At 50.3% G+C, this 16,461-nt stretch overlaps 1 protein-coding gene across 9 annotated transcripts in view; it reads left to right on the forward strand.

The window, feature by feature from the left end:
* LOC105188067 (uncharacterized) overlaps positions 1-16,461 on the forward strand; it is a 245,184-nt gene that overhangs the window by 224,871 nt on the left and 3,852 nt on the right. For 5 of the 9 annotated variants that reach the window (XM_011149315.3, XM_025298990.1, XM_011149320.2 and 2 more), the window contains 9 exons: positions 5,212-5,302; positions 9,388-9,636; positions 10,243-10,507; positions 10,875-11,328; positions 11,687-11,948; positions 12,151-12,523; positions 12,840-13,132; positions 13,475-13,714; positions 13,980-14,130. In XM_011149315.3, the coding sequence (XP_011147617.1) occupies positions 5,212-5,302; positions 9,388-9,636; positions 10,243-10,507; positions 10,875-11,328; positions 11,687-11,948; positions 12,151-12,523; positions 12,840-13,132; positions 13,475-13,714; positions 13,980-14,130 (2,378 nt within the window). Of the gene's footprint in view, positions 1-5,211; positions 5,303-9,387; positions 9,637-10,242; positions 10,508-10,874; positions 11,329-11,686; positions 11,949-12,150; positions 12,524-12,839; positions 13,133-13,474; positions 13,715-13,979; positions 14,131-14,974; positions 16,256-16,461 lie in introns of those variants that run through there. The other 4 variants (XM_011149317.3, XM_011149313.3, XM_011149319.2 and 1 more) reach the window with 3 other exon arrangements.

Genomic DNA, 16,461 nt, shown 5'->3' on the forward strand with positions numbered 1-16,461 from the left:
GCCGCGGCTAGACGATACTTAAAATTCCGGGCTTCGAGATCTCCAAGAGGCGACGCCGTACCGCTCGACCGCTCAATTAAACGTGATCTTTTGTTCCCACGGCTTCGGAGCGGACCCGTGGAATCTAGACACGATCGCGGGGAATTAAAAATGCGGACCTCGTGCTACTGGCGGCGGCTTTTTACGAGTGGCTCGAAAGGAAGAGCGAACGAGCGAGCGAGAGAGAGAGAGAGAGGAGAGAGAGAGAGAGAGAGAGAGAGAGAGAGAGAGAGAGAGAGAGAGAGAGAGAGAGAGAGAGAGAGAGAGAGAGAGAGAGGAGAGAGAGAGAGAGAGAGAGAGAGAGAGAGAGAGAGAGAGAAAGCGGAGCGCGGCTGCGTTATTTTTACGCGGCCAGACACGAAATTGAATTTTCCGACCCCTTTCGTCGACGCGCCGTCGCTGCAGAGGGTCCTATTAACCACACGTAGGAACAATGCAACCTAAATAGCTGTACGAGCATGCGAAATTCCGGGATGAGGAACGAGAGCGGACGACATGAGAGAGAACATTACACCTACCTTGGCCGTTTGCTCTTCGAATTTTATATCCTCCCTAACCCCCCGCTGAGAGTTGAAGTAATTAGGAAATGCGTATATTTGTTCGATTTTCTTTCTCAATAGTTTCTCAATATAGAGCAAGTGTCACCGTGAGGCGTTAGACAATAAATAAGCAATTAAAAAAAATAGAATAAATAATAAAGCAGTCGACGAAGTAATTTGGTGTCAAGTATCGGTCACCTCGCAATCTCGATTGAAAACAAGATTAATTGTCTACTAAAAAGATTCAAGACTGTGAGAGACACAGCGATTCTTGAAAGTGCTGTAGGAATCGCGATGGAATTCCGATTGAAGTTATCAGAGTTCAGTCTATAAATTACCAAGATTCCTCTGGTTAACTTAAACAGGATTCTCGTATTTTCGATCGGAATTTCTCAGTCGTTCATCTTTCACACACCAGAAAATTGGTTCGTTCGACCAAACATTTTTCCTCCGTGTAGATTTGTTTGCCTCGTCCCATCCACCTGCCGATTGAGGCTGGAAGCGATTTTTCAAATGCACAATCCAATACACGCCTTATGCGCGACTCAATGAGACGCGCGATGACGTATATCCGCGGTCACCGGCGACTGTCGCGACATTCAACGCGCCAATATCGATATATCGACTCGACAAAAATACCACAGAGAAAGTCACAGTGCATACGCGACGACTCCGACGCGAGCGTCGTCGCTCGTCGAAGAAGTCACTCGCCGCGACGCGGCGAACCGAACGCGAAGATGCCACCCTGCATGCGCGCGTGCGAAGATCAATGCCGCCGTCTATTGTGCCCGGAGTGCCCGTTATTTTACGGATATGAGAGTGGCGTTTTCGATATACGCTCGCCGGAAATTAATCCTCGTCGCACAATCGCGACGCCGAGCTCCGGCGTCTGCATTATGCCGGCTGATTCCGGAGCAGCGCGTCCTCCGCCCGCGTCCTGTGCGTGCGACAAAGAAGGCGCATTAAATTCGCGGCCGGTGAAGTTTCCGTCGACGTGTGTGTCGCGACGTACAGATTGCGTGAAAAGTTCGCGGAGCGGCATCTATAAGTAAACGGTAGAATTATAAATTGTAGTCGGTTACATAGAATCACTCTTCACACGAACCTAGGTTAGGTTTCATTTCCATCTGTCAATTCTTTCTGTGTTTACAAGCCAATTGAAGGAGTTGACGTGTCAGTATATTTGTTTGCAATGGAAAATTTGAAACAGCGTGCAGTGATTGAGTTCTTTGTTAAAAAAGGTTTAAAGGCAACGGAAATTCATTCCGAGATGATAAATGTGTTAGGGGAATCTGCTCCTTCAAAAACAATGCAATTGTAAATGGGCACTTGAGTTTCAACGTGGTCGTACAAGCATTGAAGATGATCCACGCGGTGGACGTCCAACAAGCGCATCAACACCAGAAATCATTGAGCAAATACATGTTATTGTTTCTGAAGATCCAAGTGTGACTACGCGTGAAATTGCTCATACCATAGGCATTTCAGATGAACGGGTACGGCATATTTTTATAATAAAGAATTACAAATGAAAAAGGTGTTTGGAAAAGTGGTGCCGCATACGTTAGCAATTCAACAAAAACTCGCTCGAAAGCAAATTTCTCAGCGTCATTTGGATCGTTTTAAGAAGAATAAAACCGATTTTGTGCGTCGTTTTATAACTATGGATGAGACTTGGATCTATCACCATGATCCTAAATTGAAACAGGAACGTTTACGGTGGACTGAAAGCTGGATGTTCAGCTCCAAAGCAAACAAAGCACGAAAGATCGGCAAAAAAGGTTTTGGCGATCAGTCTGTTGGGATGCTAAAGAGATTTTGTTAATTGGCTATCTGGAAAAAGGTAAAACAATTAACTCTGAATATTATTGTAACCTTTTGGATCAATTGGACGCAAAAATTCGTGAGAAAAGACTTGGTTTGCAGCAGAAACCAATCATTTTTCACCAAGACAACGTACCTGCTCACACAAGTGTTTTGTCAATGTCTAAATTCAATGAATTAAAGTACAAATTGCTTGATCAACCACCGTATTCGCCAGATTTGGCACCCAGCGACTTCTGTCTGTCCCGAAACCTGAAACAATTCCTCCGTGGAAAGCATTTTTTGTCGAATGAAGAAGCTGAATAGCAGCCGTAGAGGCATATTTCGCAGACCTTCCAGAAACACACTTCCGCGATGGAATAAAACTATTGGAGAGCCATTGGGCCAAGTGTATTGAAGTTACTGGAGACTATACTGAAGAATAAAATCATTTTTAGAATTTGGTATTCTTTATTTCAGTTTCGCTCCGCGAACTTTTCACGCAACCTGTATACGCGACACGTGTATCGCGCGACGAACACGAAGAGCGTCGACGGCTTCGCAGGAGCAGAACGCGGTCGTCCTCTTTCTCTCCTTCTCTCGCTCTTTTCCTATCTCGGGTCGTGCGCTGATGGTGGTTAGGTTAGGTTAGGTTAAAGCGACGGGCGTTAACAATTTCCATATGATAATGACGGCGTCCTGGCGCACAAAGGGCGCACCGTGCGATTCGCAACGGCGTATTCCTGCTGGGGCACCTGTTTATTTTGGCGTCTGTCTCGCGAACTTCACGTGCACACAACGCGGTATGCATGTATGCGTGAGGGTGCGTGGGTGCTCTGCCGTCGAAACGTGCGCCGCTGTCACTCACGCGACACGCGACACGTGTAAACAGTAATTATAATAGCGCGACTCGGCGACGAGAGCCGCGTCGTCAATGTCGGAGAGATTTGCTCTCGGAAATGCGGGGCATAAATTTTATATACGGAGCTCGTCGCTTCCCGAGGACGACGAGAGCAAACGTGACTTGAATATATTCTTATATGCTTATGCGCACAAAAGGAAACATTTCTATTGCAGTAATAACTGTAACCATTAAAATAGATGACAATTAATAACGCGTTCCTAAGATCGAAATGTCCTGAAAAATAAATCTGATTTTCTCCCGGTCCTGTTTCCAAGCCGCGAGAGGAATTAAATGTGCGACGTAAGAATAATAATAAAAGCGAGGCGAATTGATGAATCGAATGAATATATCTTCGACACAAGCTCCGTGTTTTATTGAGTGTTATCGAGTATTATTGGGACTGGCAGGCGACTGTTATCCCCGTCTGCAATTCGACGCTATGTGCACCCCAGAATCATCGTAATCGAATTTGCCGAGAGAAACAGTTGTAAATCATGAGAGGACCGGCTTGCTTGTGCCATGTGTTTCGAACTAAGAGAGAGAGAGAGAGAGAGAGAGAGAGAGAGAGAGAGAGAGAGAGAAGAGAGGCAGGCAGAGCGAAATGTATAAAGGTGAAGAACAGAGAAATCAAGAGGGAAGACGAGGGAGCTGTTTAGGGGAGCTACACCCGGTTTAAGGGTGCTGCAATTGCGAGCGTTGCTTTGATCGATCGCTCACGCGGTCTCGTGTATAGTTCCGCGTGTGCAACGAGAAACCAAGTGAAAACGCGAGAAAACGATAACGACGAGATAAGCTACACGACATTTCGAGAAATTTTGACAGATATTCGATGATGGTTAGGAAATGGGAAAATCTCGAAGAATGCCGCGGGATGAGTGGAGAAAAGCGAATGATACGAATAAATATTTCCGCATTACACGAACTTCCCTTTCAAGCTCCCATCGTGCTTTCAGTTTCATCCAATTAGGGAGCTGATCGCGATCGACCGGTCGGAAATTCATCCTTATTAAACGTCTACGGAGCACAATCGAATTGAAACTCGTAACTGGCTCGAAAGTTACTTCGAGCCGAGGATATAAGCAAGGATATCTGTCCTGTGGGGAAGGGGGGGGGCGACAGGAAGACGTAGGGTGTTGCCAGGCGCTGCGGCAACCTCTCGCTCGGCCGCCCCCGAAAAGCTTAAATCGGCTTCATATCTCAGTCGCACCCCTGCATCCCTAATCAGATCATTAACCCCGCGGAGCGTTCTCGCACGAAGGAAGTTCGTCAGACGGAAATCTCGATCTTCGATTTTCTTCTCGGCGAGCGATTCGGGAGAGAAAAGACGGACTTTACAAAGGCGCGAAAGCGCCCAAGGGAGTGTCGGGTAAAGAATACTTAACTACTGTACAATAAAACTTGAAACTTCAAGTTAGATTCTGCGATTCATCGACACCACCCGCAAAAAATTTCCCTCTGGAATAATTATCGTTTCTTGTTTCAATAGTATTAAAGTCTCCACCGTCTCCACTCCATAATAATTTCCAATATCTCACTAATCGTATACTTTAATCGCAGAAACTTGGTTATAATTGGAACAAGAAATTCGAAAACGAGAGTAAGACAAGCGTGAAGGAGAAGTCCGAGTAAGAACCGAGGAAGAAAACCGAAAATATTGTTTGCGAGTTTATTTCGCGGGAGGAGAATCCTTAATATCGTCGAGGAGCAAGACGGCTCTTCTTCGAGGCCGAGGCAAGGTCGAGAAAACGAACGAAGGAGAAGAGAGATAGAGAAAGAGCAAATAAATTTTCCGCCGGCACAATGGAGAGCTACCGAGGAGACGCGGGAGCGGTGGCTCAATGGCTCATTCAATTAGGATCTTTTCAACGAGGATTAAAATCCGGGAGCTCTTCCTCTCTCACGAGAGACTGGTCTGATTTGTTGCAGGATGGAGGAGTCGTCGCGGGGCCTGCTGCAACAGAAGCACCGGGCCGAACAGCTGAAGCAAGAGAAAACGGCGCTGACACTGTCCTACGAGGTGAGTAAACACGCGACTGCGACTCGTGTTACGTGTGCGAGAGCGCACTTTTCACCGACATTGGGCGGCGTTTAACTCACAAACTTCGATCACACGAGCGTGCGGACTCGGGGACGATTCGCGCGTCTCGAAGTCGTTCCCGAGTCATCGACCCTCGATCGCGGGAGGTGTCCGAGAGCACCCGACACGTCGAGAGGAACTCCGTCCCTGGGGCTCGTCCCGTCCGCATCAATCACGTGCGACACGACACGCCGAGCAAACGTTATACAACACACGAGCGGGATAATCGACGCCGCAATCCGACTACAATCGGCTGTTTTGAGGAGCGCGTAAGCACGTCCCCGAACGACGATTTCGCGCCGCCGAGTTCGACTCGCGTGGCAGCCGGAGCGCGATGACAGATCCGCGGTAAAAGGTTTCCCTTATACAATAATACCGCGCTCTTTCCTTCACGGCGACGTCAAGTTCCCTCCTTGTATTTCATCGTGAGCCACGCTCGGCTGGCTGGATTCTGTTCCCCGTGTCGTGTTGTCGCGAAACAGCCGGATTTCGCTCCGCTCCGCTTCGCTCCGCGTTGAATTATTATTAAACGTCAAGCGGCGAGCGCGGTTGATTTCGCTCTCCACTCTCGTCGTTTTTTCAAGCGTTTCCCAAATGGGGATTTCTCTCTGTCTCTCTCTCTCTCTCTCTGTCTCTCTCTCTCTCTCTCTCGGATTCCTCGCTCTTTATCAGCCACGCGATAACATAACTCGGAGTTGCCGAGTTGCCCTTTACTTCCCTGCCACCGGTTTCGCCGAGAAGTTCATGCGTGACACGATAACCGCCACGCTGCGTGCCGATTCGCGAAGCGATCTCGGGGATCGCTGACGATCTGTCCGGAAAAATCGCCTATAAACGAACGAGCGAGCGCGCGCGCGCGTTTCCGCAATTCGCGAGGACTCGTAAAGCCGGCGGCGGGCGATGATTTTTGGCGTAAAACGCGTAGAGCGGCGCATGCGAGGGCTCTCGAGCAATAAAGGCAGGGAACAGTAAACGCGGACGTTTACTGCCGATCCTTACGGCACGCGCGCTATCTCGTTCACGCTCGGTTTGCCCCTAAAAGAGTCGTACCGTGCTGGGTGTCCTCTCCTCTCCTCTCTGTTTCCCTCCCCCGCGACAACGGCAGGAGGCAGAGGGAGAGAAAGGGAGACACACGGAGAGAAAGACAGAAACTGCATCGTCGCCCCACGAAATAACATTTAATATCGATCGTCACTCGATCCCTAGGTTCAATGTCGACCCGCCTGTCAATGACAAGCCGCGCAATCCCTAACGGGAAGCGGTGTATAACGTTACGTCTGAACGCACGAGTGTACTTTCATTGCACGCTCGCCGATCGGTGACAATCTGCGAAACGAGAGGAGAAAAAAAAAGCGGGGAAACAGGAAAATAAAGGACAGCCGATTCGCGTCGGATCGAGTGACAGGTTGGGGGGGGGTCTGTATCGGCAGGCACCGAGGGCCGGAAAGAGAGAGAGAGAAATAGATAGATAGAGAGAGAGAGAGAGAGAGAGAGGAGAGAGAGAGAGAGAGAGAGAGAGAGAGAGAGAGAGAGAGAGAGAGAGAGAGAGAGAGAGAGAGAGAGAGAGAGAGAGTGGAATTGCGAGATTAATTTTTATTTACGGCGGCAGAAGCTAGGGGAGAGCGCGATCGCCGCGAGAGCGGTGTTTTCAACGAGCGACGCGAGTATATTACGCTGGTATTTGCGAAATGAGAAAAGCGACTCCAGCGTGCTGTCGAACGCGAATCAGACTTCGCACTGCCTACCGCTTCGTTGTGCGCTTGGAGCAAGGAAAAAGCGCTTTCTTTTCTTTCTTCCATTTAACTCGATCCCGCGTCTCTCGTCGATCTCGCGGGGAAAATCGATCGCAATCGGGGCCGCGATTTTCCTGGGATATCCTGTATCGAGGAGCAACGCGCGTTGTGTCGGCGAGAATTCGCAGAAGGCGGGCGGTCTGCTGCATTTTTATTCTCCCTCGGGTCTGGGGAACGACAGAAAATCGTTGATTCGCTCGACGCGATGCGGGGGGGGTGCGCGGACGTTAGCAAGGGCCGACTGTTATAAATCAGACACACGCACCCTCTATTAGCACCCCTGTCCCCGACAGAGGTCTCCGCGGCTCTAATTCAACGTTAAACGCCTTTCTGCTAATAACGGCTGGTTATTAACGTTCGGTAACGGCCCAGCTCTCGGAAAAGCTTGTTGTCGTTAAACAATCCGTTGTGCTCTCGTTTCCCTCTCTCTTTCTCTCTCTCTCTCTCTCTCTCTCTCTCTCTCTCTCTCTCTCTCTCTCTCTCGCCTTTCGCCTGAAAGCTCGAGTCGCTGGGAATTCGAGGCGAACACGGTATAATAAGAGTGGCGAGCGGTCACAAGCACCGCAACGTGATTACTTCCGTTTGGAGAACGGCGGAGTAAAGAGAGCCTCGGTAGGTTTGAATAGCACGGGGGGAATAGCCCCAGGTGTAAAGCGAGCCTCCTTATATCCGATGATATTAAAAATTAAGCATCCGGGCAGAAAAAGGGGGGAAAGCTCGCGAATAATATCACGACAATCTAAGGAGAACCTCGGAAACGGCGTGTTTGAGAAAGGAATTATTACTTACGAAACATTCGCGGCAAATCCGTAGGACGGTTTTCGCAGATTAAAATCCGTAGAGAATAGGAGAATGGAGATTAGAATCGTCGAGTCGGCGCGAGTCTCGAGCGAGCCACCTCAGTCGGGAAATTTCGACTGAGTCTCTTCCCGCGTTCGCCAAGATGTTATTATTCGTTCATTAACGAAACAAAGGGAACAAAAGAGACGTCCACCTACGAGCGGCCCGAGCGTGCTCACGCGGTGATCCGTCACTGCGACACGGCTGTTCTCCACGCGTGTATCCGCGCGAGAACGGATAATTTGAGCGGCAAATGGCAATCGTCACGAGCGCCCGCCGTAATTACTCCCATTTAAGAATGGACGCAAACGGGCTGTTGTCGGGAATTATTTTGGGAATGGGTCGTTTAAGAGCGGTGTGTTCCGTTCTATAACGAGCGACCGTTGTTGCCGGGATAATTGCGAGCAGCGAGCGTGGTGGATTCGTTCGTTGTCCGCGATGTTTAAATCTCCGCGATGCGACCGACTGATTCTCTCGCGGTGGCCGTCGTGTCAAGAAGCCCGAGCTCGGTATTTGACGTAACTAGAGTCCCAGCGAGAAACCAGGAGAGAGAGAGAGAGAGAGAGAGGGAGAGAGAGAGAGAGAGAGAGAAAAGTGAGTCACTCCCCGGCCGGCTTGATAGAATCGAACAATCTATTAGCTCTTTAATTTCAACGACCGCCGGGAATTGAGCTCTGACGCGCGAGATATTTACGAAACGTTATCTCTCGACCTCACTCGGCTGCCCGCGAATTTCCGTATCGTCGCTCTTACGTCGGATTAAGATCGAGATTACGACGGTGAGCGCTTCAAGTGGGATTAAAATCGTCATGACCGTCGAGCGGTCGCGAACGGAGCAATTATAATTTCGATCCCGAATTTCTACGACGGCTGCGCGCGATGATATTGATAATCGCATACGCGCGATTAAACGTTAGTTGATTGCAGCGATCATTAGGGCGTTCAATTAACAAAACGGTCACAGTAAATAACAATCAACTGGTGCTGTCGCGACACAAACGACTGCACTAATTTGCGGAGCGCGCGCGCGCGCGCGACCGCGGTAATTTCTGCTCTGTTGCGTAGTAGTAGATTTCGGATTACACTAATCGTCGTGTCACATTGCGCGCCGCGTGAATAAAGTATTACCGATAATGACCACCTAACGGTCGCGTTATTAGGACTCATAATAATAATCAGAGATGTCAGTTGTGTTGTATGTGTGTGTACGCATGTGTGCGTGTCTATCGGCGCCGCCGCCGCCGCCGCCGCCGCTGATGTAATATCGCGGCGCTATTATAGATAGATTACATATTACACTAATCACCGTTGAACGCTGAATAAAATATTGCTCGTAATAACTATACGAGCGCATGAAACGCACGCCGATAACGCGACCTCGCGTGTTCGCAGGCACGCGTGCACCAGTACCAGGCGCAGATCTCGAAGCTGCAGCTGGAGAACGAGTCGATGCGGGGTCAGCTGCGCGGTCTGGAGGCAGCATGCGCTGGTGAAGTGCACGCCGCGCTGGTCGCACGACTGGCGACCCTGGAGACGGAACACGCGGCCTTGGCGCGGGACGCCGACGCCCAGCGTCGGCAATACGAGCGGTGCCTGGACGACGTCGCCAACCAGGTGGTCCGCGCCCTCCTATCCCAAAAGGTTCATCGCTATGCTCTCGTTACCACACGTCCTCTCTTTCTCTCTTTCTTTCTCTTTTTCTTTCTCTCGTCTCTTTCTCCTCAGACAACCACGTCCCGTCCAAACAGCCCGCACAGCTCTGTCGCGTCTTGGAGACGCGTATGAATTTCGTACGCGTTCGGGGATGTTAACCCTTTCGAGACGTGACGTTTCGAAAATTGTTCGCAGAATTTTTGCAGCAGCATGCTGACAGATATTGTCTCATTAAAATTATTAACAAAGTAAAATACTGCGCGCGCACTTTACCTCGATCTCTCATACCTTTATCCCTCACATTCTTGGCTTTCAGAATGTAAAACTCAGAAGGTTGTAAAGCATCTGGCAGGCATCGACGCGATCTCACTTCCGATCTCTCCGTCCGACTGAGTGGGATGCGGCGAATATGAATCTTTTTATGTAAATTTGAATGCTGACAATCAATTGACAGATTATCTTGAAGGGATTAAACTGACGCGTCGCTAACACGCCTTACCCTACCCGCTAATGCGCTTCTTGAACTCGATGTATCGCCAAAGAGAGCGTTAGAGTAAGCAGTATACTAATTGCCGCTGGGTGAATTGTCTTCAGGGTCTCAGAGAGGAAATAGGCGCGTTGCAGAGACGTATACGAGAGCTTGAGGCTCAGAATCGAGCACTGTCGGGATTGCTGGCGCAGGCTGCCAGTCCTGGTAGCCCCACCGAACTGATCCAAGGAATCCTCGAGGCCGGTCCGGCCGCTCTGGTGGCCGCCTTGGGCTTGGATCCAGCTTGGGTGCCCCTCTCGAGGCCACGATCCTTAAACTTGCAGATACCCATGATGGCAGCCACCAAGTGCCGACGCAGCAGACCTCTCGGTACCCTCTCTCGGATATCCCTGCTCTTATTCTCTAACTTTCTTCGAGTGAAATTTCTCACTCGAAGAGCACAGTCACTCGAATTCAGAGTGGTTCTCATTGAGCGAATTCTCCACTGTGAATGAATAATCGAATGAATACCTTCGAAACTAAATCCGACATATTCCCGAGTGAACTCTTAATTGATGAAACTTGGAGACTACGTTTTAAACGATACACGATGGAGAATCGAGCGACGACTTGCCTAACCGACGCGAATCGACCGCACAGTTTCATTCCCCGTTTTCTCTATTCTCCATGGTGTTCGCGCCTTTTTGCCAATCTCTCACTCTCGTCAGGACTGTGCATAACCCCGAACCGTTTCCAGCGCAAAAGCCTTCGGAGGAGGAGGGCAGCGAGAGCCCAGAGAGCGGTAACCGGGACGAGGGCTACTCGACCATGTCCAGCGACGTCCAGGGTGAGGGCACGCGCCAAGAGCCGTCGCGCGGCCTCGAGGACCTCAAGGAAGCTACCGACGAGACCGAGGCCGACGTGTCGCCGGACGCACGCCTCGTCGCCCTCGACGCCGGCGACCCCGACGTCCTCTTTCTACCTCTGAACCTCACGGTCGGCATCAACCCGCGCCACAGCTACCCGCCCACCAAGGAGCTGCTGCCGTACCAGCACGTGATGCGCAGCTTTTCCGACAGCCACCTCTGCCTCAAGCTCACCACCACCGCCAATTTCACGCCGTACAAGCTACCCAGTCCCATGGGATCGTCCTCCCTGCTGCTGGTGGAGGAGGAGGGCTGGGACGCTGAGTACGTGCAACAATGGCTCAGGTTTGTCGCCCTCGCCCCCTCCCTTTCCCATATCTCTCGGTGTACGCGTCCTTGCAGGACGAGAGCGCGTGTAATCGCATTGGATTGCGGAGCTTTGATTTAGAGAAGCGGGGGGGGGGAGAGAGAGAGAGAGAGAGAGAGCGGAACGGCGCTGGACACGCGTGACTGTTCGGTCGTTATGTGCATCTCAATGCTGTCGAGTCTCCTGTTGGGGATCTCTAAAAAGCCTCGTTGAGCAGAAACGTTATTTCGATATCTAACGTCAATCCGTCAATTACTAATATCAACTTAATTAATGTTAGGGTTCATATCAGTAAGAAAGTAAAAAATGAAGGAAATAAAATCGCGCGGGTTTCAGGCTCGACGACAGCAGGAGCGCGCAACAACACCGAGACTTGCTCGAATTAGAGTACGACAGGGCGGAGCTGGAGGATTGGAGCTTCTCGTTGTCCACGGAGGACCTCGTGCAAAATGAATCGGCAATGTGGAAGGAACCGGCTACAAACACACCCGCCTTGCCGGCAATCAAGGAGCATAATCCCCTGGAATTGGAGGAGGACGCGAACGAGTGTCTGTGGAACGGCGCGAGTTATCTCGCCGACAGAGCCGGAGGGGAGCTGGTATGTTCATTGATCGCGCGCGATCGACGACCGCGGCGACCGCGGGTGTTCTCGCTCAGTCAGCCGGACGAGACTATTACGGCTCGCTCGGCGAGACTAGTCCGAATTGATTCCGGCGCCAATGTGCGCCAAGATACCCCAATTCTCCGAGTAGTCGCGAACCCCGGCGCGCCTCTGCTAATACATCGCGGTGGTCATGCAGGTCGCGCTTCTAATGGACGCGAGGGCGACTGGACCTTGGCCGTACGCGTCGAGTCCCGGCGCGTCTTGGAGCAGCGAAGAAGGAGCGCTGGAGAACTCGAGCAAGAGGTCGTCGGCGGCGCTCTCCGGCTGCAGCGACGACCCTGACACGCCGTCGATCGGCACCGACTTCACCAGGGACTTTTATAGACTGGTGAAGTTCGAGAGCACAAAGAGCCTGGCCAGCACGTCGTCCAGGAGCGGGAGACCGCCGCCGGACAGGGAGCAGGCGCTTCAGAGCGTCCTATCGTTCATCGCCGAGCAGCAGATGTACCTCGCGGAGTTGCCGAACAACCCCGTGGAACCTCATAACGGCCTGTCTCACTCGACCGAAGGTCAGTTCTACCCTATGGTTCGTCGTGAAACCGAATAACTCGCATCGTCCACGGTCCACAAAGTCATCGTTAACATAATTATAATGGTGGGGGGGTGGAAGTGTATCGTGCCGCGAATCGAGCGGATAAATTCGTAATGAAAAAAAAATGTTAAAAAATGAATATGATGAAGAAAGAAATAATAAAATGAAAGAAAAAATAATTAATTGCGAAAGATATCTTTCGAAACACACAGCGATGTGTGTTTCGAAAGAGACTGACATCGCTGGAAATGTTGAGCGATGACTAAAGGGATGTCGCGAATCGCGCGCGACAGTTATAGAAGTGGGCAGCAGCAAAAGCGATTCCACGGCGGAGTCGAAGGTCTCGGCCGAGGTGGAGGGATCAATCGCTCCGGAGAGCAGCAGCAACATCGGGAGCGCGAACGAGAGCAACGACGAGCTGCTGCTCGATCAGATACAAGTGCCGCCGTTGGCACCCGAGGAGAGGATCGTGAGCGCCGTGTCATGTAACGGAGGTATCTCGTACACGACGGTCGCGCCATCGGAATTGGGAGCCGTGCCCGAGGAGGACGAGGAGGCTGCAACCTCTTCCACGCCTAGTACAGTTGTAAGTTACCTCATTATCTCGCGGGTTAACTTCCGCCGCGGGGGAAAGGGAAAACGAGTCACTTACATCGTGAAAAATAGCGTGAAAAGAAGTTCCCACTAGCCAACGATTTGCGATACCGAACGCGACACTCACTCGTGACGTACATTTTAATCAAACCCGACGACGAGAAGTGACATCTAATCGAAATAAGAGAGCTCTTCCCTTCTGATACGCGATCCACTCTGACGGGTAATCGCGACCAACTGTCTCGCGTATCCGCGAAAGCGCAAGATAATACATCGATCGATACACACAATAACCCTCCGTCCGACATAGTTACAATCGTACATTCTTTCGCAGGTCAGCCCAGCGCGAGCGACCCTCCTCGTGGAGGGTAGAGATCGAACGTTGAGTTTCCACGAACGCGCCACGTCCAAGGACGTCATAGACGAGTTGAATCGCATGATTCGGAAGGGAGAGGACAACGCCGCCGTCAGCAACAACGAGCCTCAGGTAGCGCTGGAGAAACTGGACCTCGCTTGCTGCTGCCCGACAGGATGGGTTCACGTTGAACGCGACATTGACTTCACCGACCCCAAGGTACGTTCTGCCCGTCGATAGACAGAGAGTCGTTAGATTGATTCGAAAGTTTGTCCCCGTGGAACACACGTTTCTCATTCGTCGGCATATTTGCCGACTCTATTTGAAAAAAGGATTTTTTCGTATCTTGTTCCATGTGTTTTCACGGGAGAGGACCGTTCAATCGATCTAATTGATGGATGGATAAGTTGACAAGCGACTTGATTGTTAATTATGCCTATTACTACTAAGCGTGTGTGTTGCTAAACGTAACATTTTAATTCAGGCCAGAGCCAATCTCTTAGATGTGATGTTAGCAAGCAGCGAAAGTTCCTCGGCGACGTCGAGCAGCGGTTCGGCGGGCAGCGACTCGGGAGACGAACCACCCGATTACCGTCACTTGCACAGATTACACCGGTACCGACGACAAAAGAAAGGTATTTAGTCGGGCATCTGTATTCCGTAGACACTTCTCTGCCGTGCCGTTTCTCGCGCGCATCACCACTCACCGCCATCTTTCCGCGCGCAGCTCACAAGCTCGACTACTTGCGTTCTCTGTCCGTCATTCTCTCCCAACGCTTCATTTTCGCTGATACTTTCTCTGTTCTTTTTTCCTATCGTTAACCGCTCGCTTTTACTTTGTCACTGAGGTACTTGTCGTCTCGTTACTCATTTAATATGAAATACACTAACCGATCAGCGTTGGTAGTGCGCAAGAAGCTTGAGCCCGAAGTACTCCGGGATTAACGGGACTCCAGTGTTGGACATATTAGTACGTTCTGTAAATACAGAACGTAACGGGAAGAAATCAATTCGGACACTCGTTTACCACCAACATGTAATCGTCCAACGCTGGAGGTGACAAACTCAACGACGCTTTCGAGGGTTCGGTAGGTGGTGAACAGCGCTTGCTTCCGTAAGCTTGAGACACTTACACGTCAACACGCGACACTTGCCCCCAGATGGTTAACACTTTACTGACACTTTACCGTACCGCTGAATAACCGAGCTGATAAGATAAGCTGGGCCTATTCACGGCCCAACTTCACTTTACAAAGAAGATATAGATGCAATACTATGTACACAGTGGAATCTAATGTCACGTTATTTTGCTCAGGAAAGTGTTAACATACACGCTCAAAGTTGATGTCATATACACTTGTAACAAACACACACAAAGATACAAAAAGCGACAGAATCGGCACCCAGCACCCACAAATCTCACGCTCGCGCGCCTAGTAGCCCTCGCTGTACATAGCCTTTTCCATATTTTTTGTTCAGATGGTAGCTCCTACGCGGTGTGCTTTGATTGTCACAAGAAAAGCTACGTAGTTCGGCTTAGTGACGATCAGTTTCTGTAAACGACATGCGCCAATTGGGAGGAATACATTCCGCCGGGACCTATTTTTGGCCTCGCACACCACGTGAACTCTGTGTACACGGCTACGACGGACTTCATTGGTTTACTCATTGGTTTACTAACAGAATTATTAACCGGAAGAAAATCGTGTTCCTGGCGAAGCGCCTTCACGCAATTCCATCTCCCGTCTCGTGTCTTTGCGTGTACACGTATTATCCGTGTGACCTACTTGGCACACGCGCCGCCGCCGCCGCCGCCGCCGTCCGAAAATCTTGGGAGCGAGCTACTGAAAGCGCGTTAAGTATAGGAGGGAAGGAAGGCTATTCATCGTGATATACATTTTAATCAAAACCGACGGGCGAGGAGGAGAGTAACGTGTAATCAAAATAAGTGCTCTTCCCTTTGGGAGACGCGATCCGTTCGTGTGGGCGATCACGAATCACCACGCGATCGGCCGATTGTGTTATCCGCAAAAGCGCGGACACAAAATTCCAAGTGCGCTACGAGAGAACGCCCAAAGACTTTCGGACAAGAACGTGTAGATTGGCGTGCGTATCTATTCCAGCATGTTTTCTCCAAATTTTGAGATACTTGTACGAGAGTGATTATGCGCGCGAGGCACAAGGCGTTTGTGCGATGCGAGAGAATATGGATATTGCAGTATAGTACGCTAAAGCTAGAAAAAAAAGATGGGGGAGATTGACAAGAGCCTCGTAACTGGAATTGCGTCAGGGTAAACCGAGAATACTTTACTTTCTCTCTCGATATATACTGCGAGTGGAATCGACAACTACCGAATTCTTTATTGGCACGTGCAAGACCGTTTCAACGCTGTCGGTCTTTTCATCCTCCTCTCTGTATATCATCCTTCTGTACTTTGTTTCGTCACATGCCTGTGTTTTTGATCGTTAATCCTATCGCATTTCTTAATCACGCTTTATTTCGGCGCGTGCTGTGCTGTAAGTCGGATGGTTGAGTTTGGTTCCTTTTCACGCTTCATACGGAGGTAACGCGTTCTCTAATCCGCATTGATTTGTCATTATCGCCGGGCGAATCATCACAATCACGTGCGACAAACTACGTCAGACAAGCGGCGCGCAAGCCGTTCAACAAGAAACAACCTCGTCGAGAGGACACAAATCACAAATCTATCACTCCGTCAAGGAGTGCCTATTGTATCGCGGAGTGAACATTTCTCAAAATAATTAATTGTGACATGTTTTCCTTTTTTTACCGAATCAATTAACCGAAGCTTAGCGCTACCTTTCACGAGCGAGCGAAAAGGTCCCTCGTGCGAGCAGAACAAACCATCGTGCGCGATTTGTCTGACGTGCATGCATCATCCACTCGGTCGTGCACCCGCCAAGTACCTAAATTCCAAGCAAAAACAAAAGAAAAAGCCGTAAAA

The sequence above is a fragment of the Harpegnathos saltator genome, unplaced genomic scaffold (assembly GCF_003227715.2).
Source record: "Harpegnathos saltator strain DR-91 unplaced genomic scaffold, Hsal_v8.6 scaffold103, whole genome shotgun sequence".
Classification (NCBI taxonomy): Eukaryota; Metazoa; Arthropoda; class Insecta; order Hymenoptera; family Formicidae; genus Harpegnathos; species Harpegnathos saltator.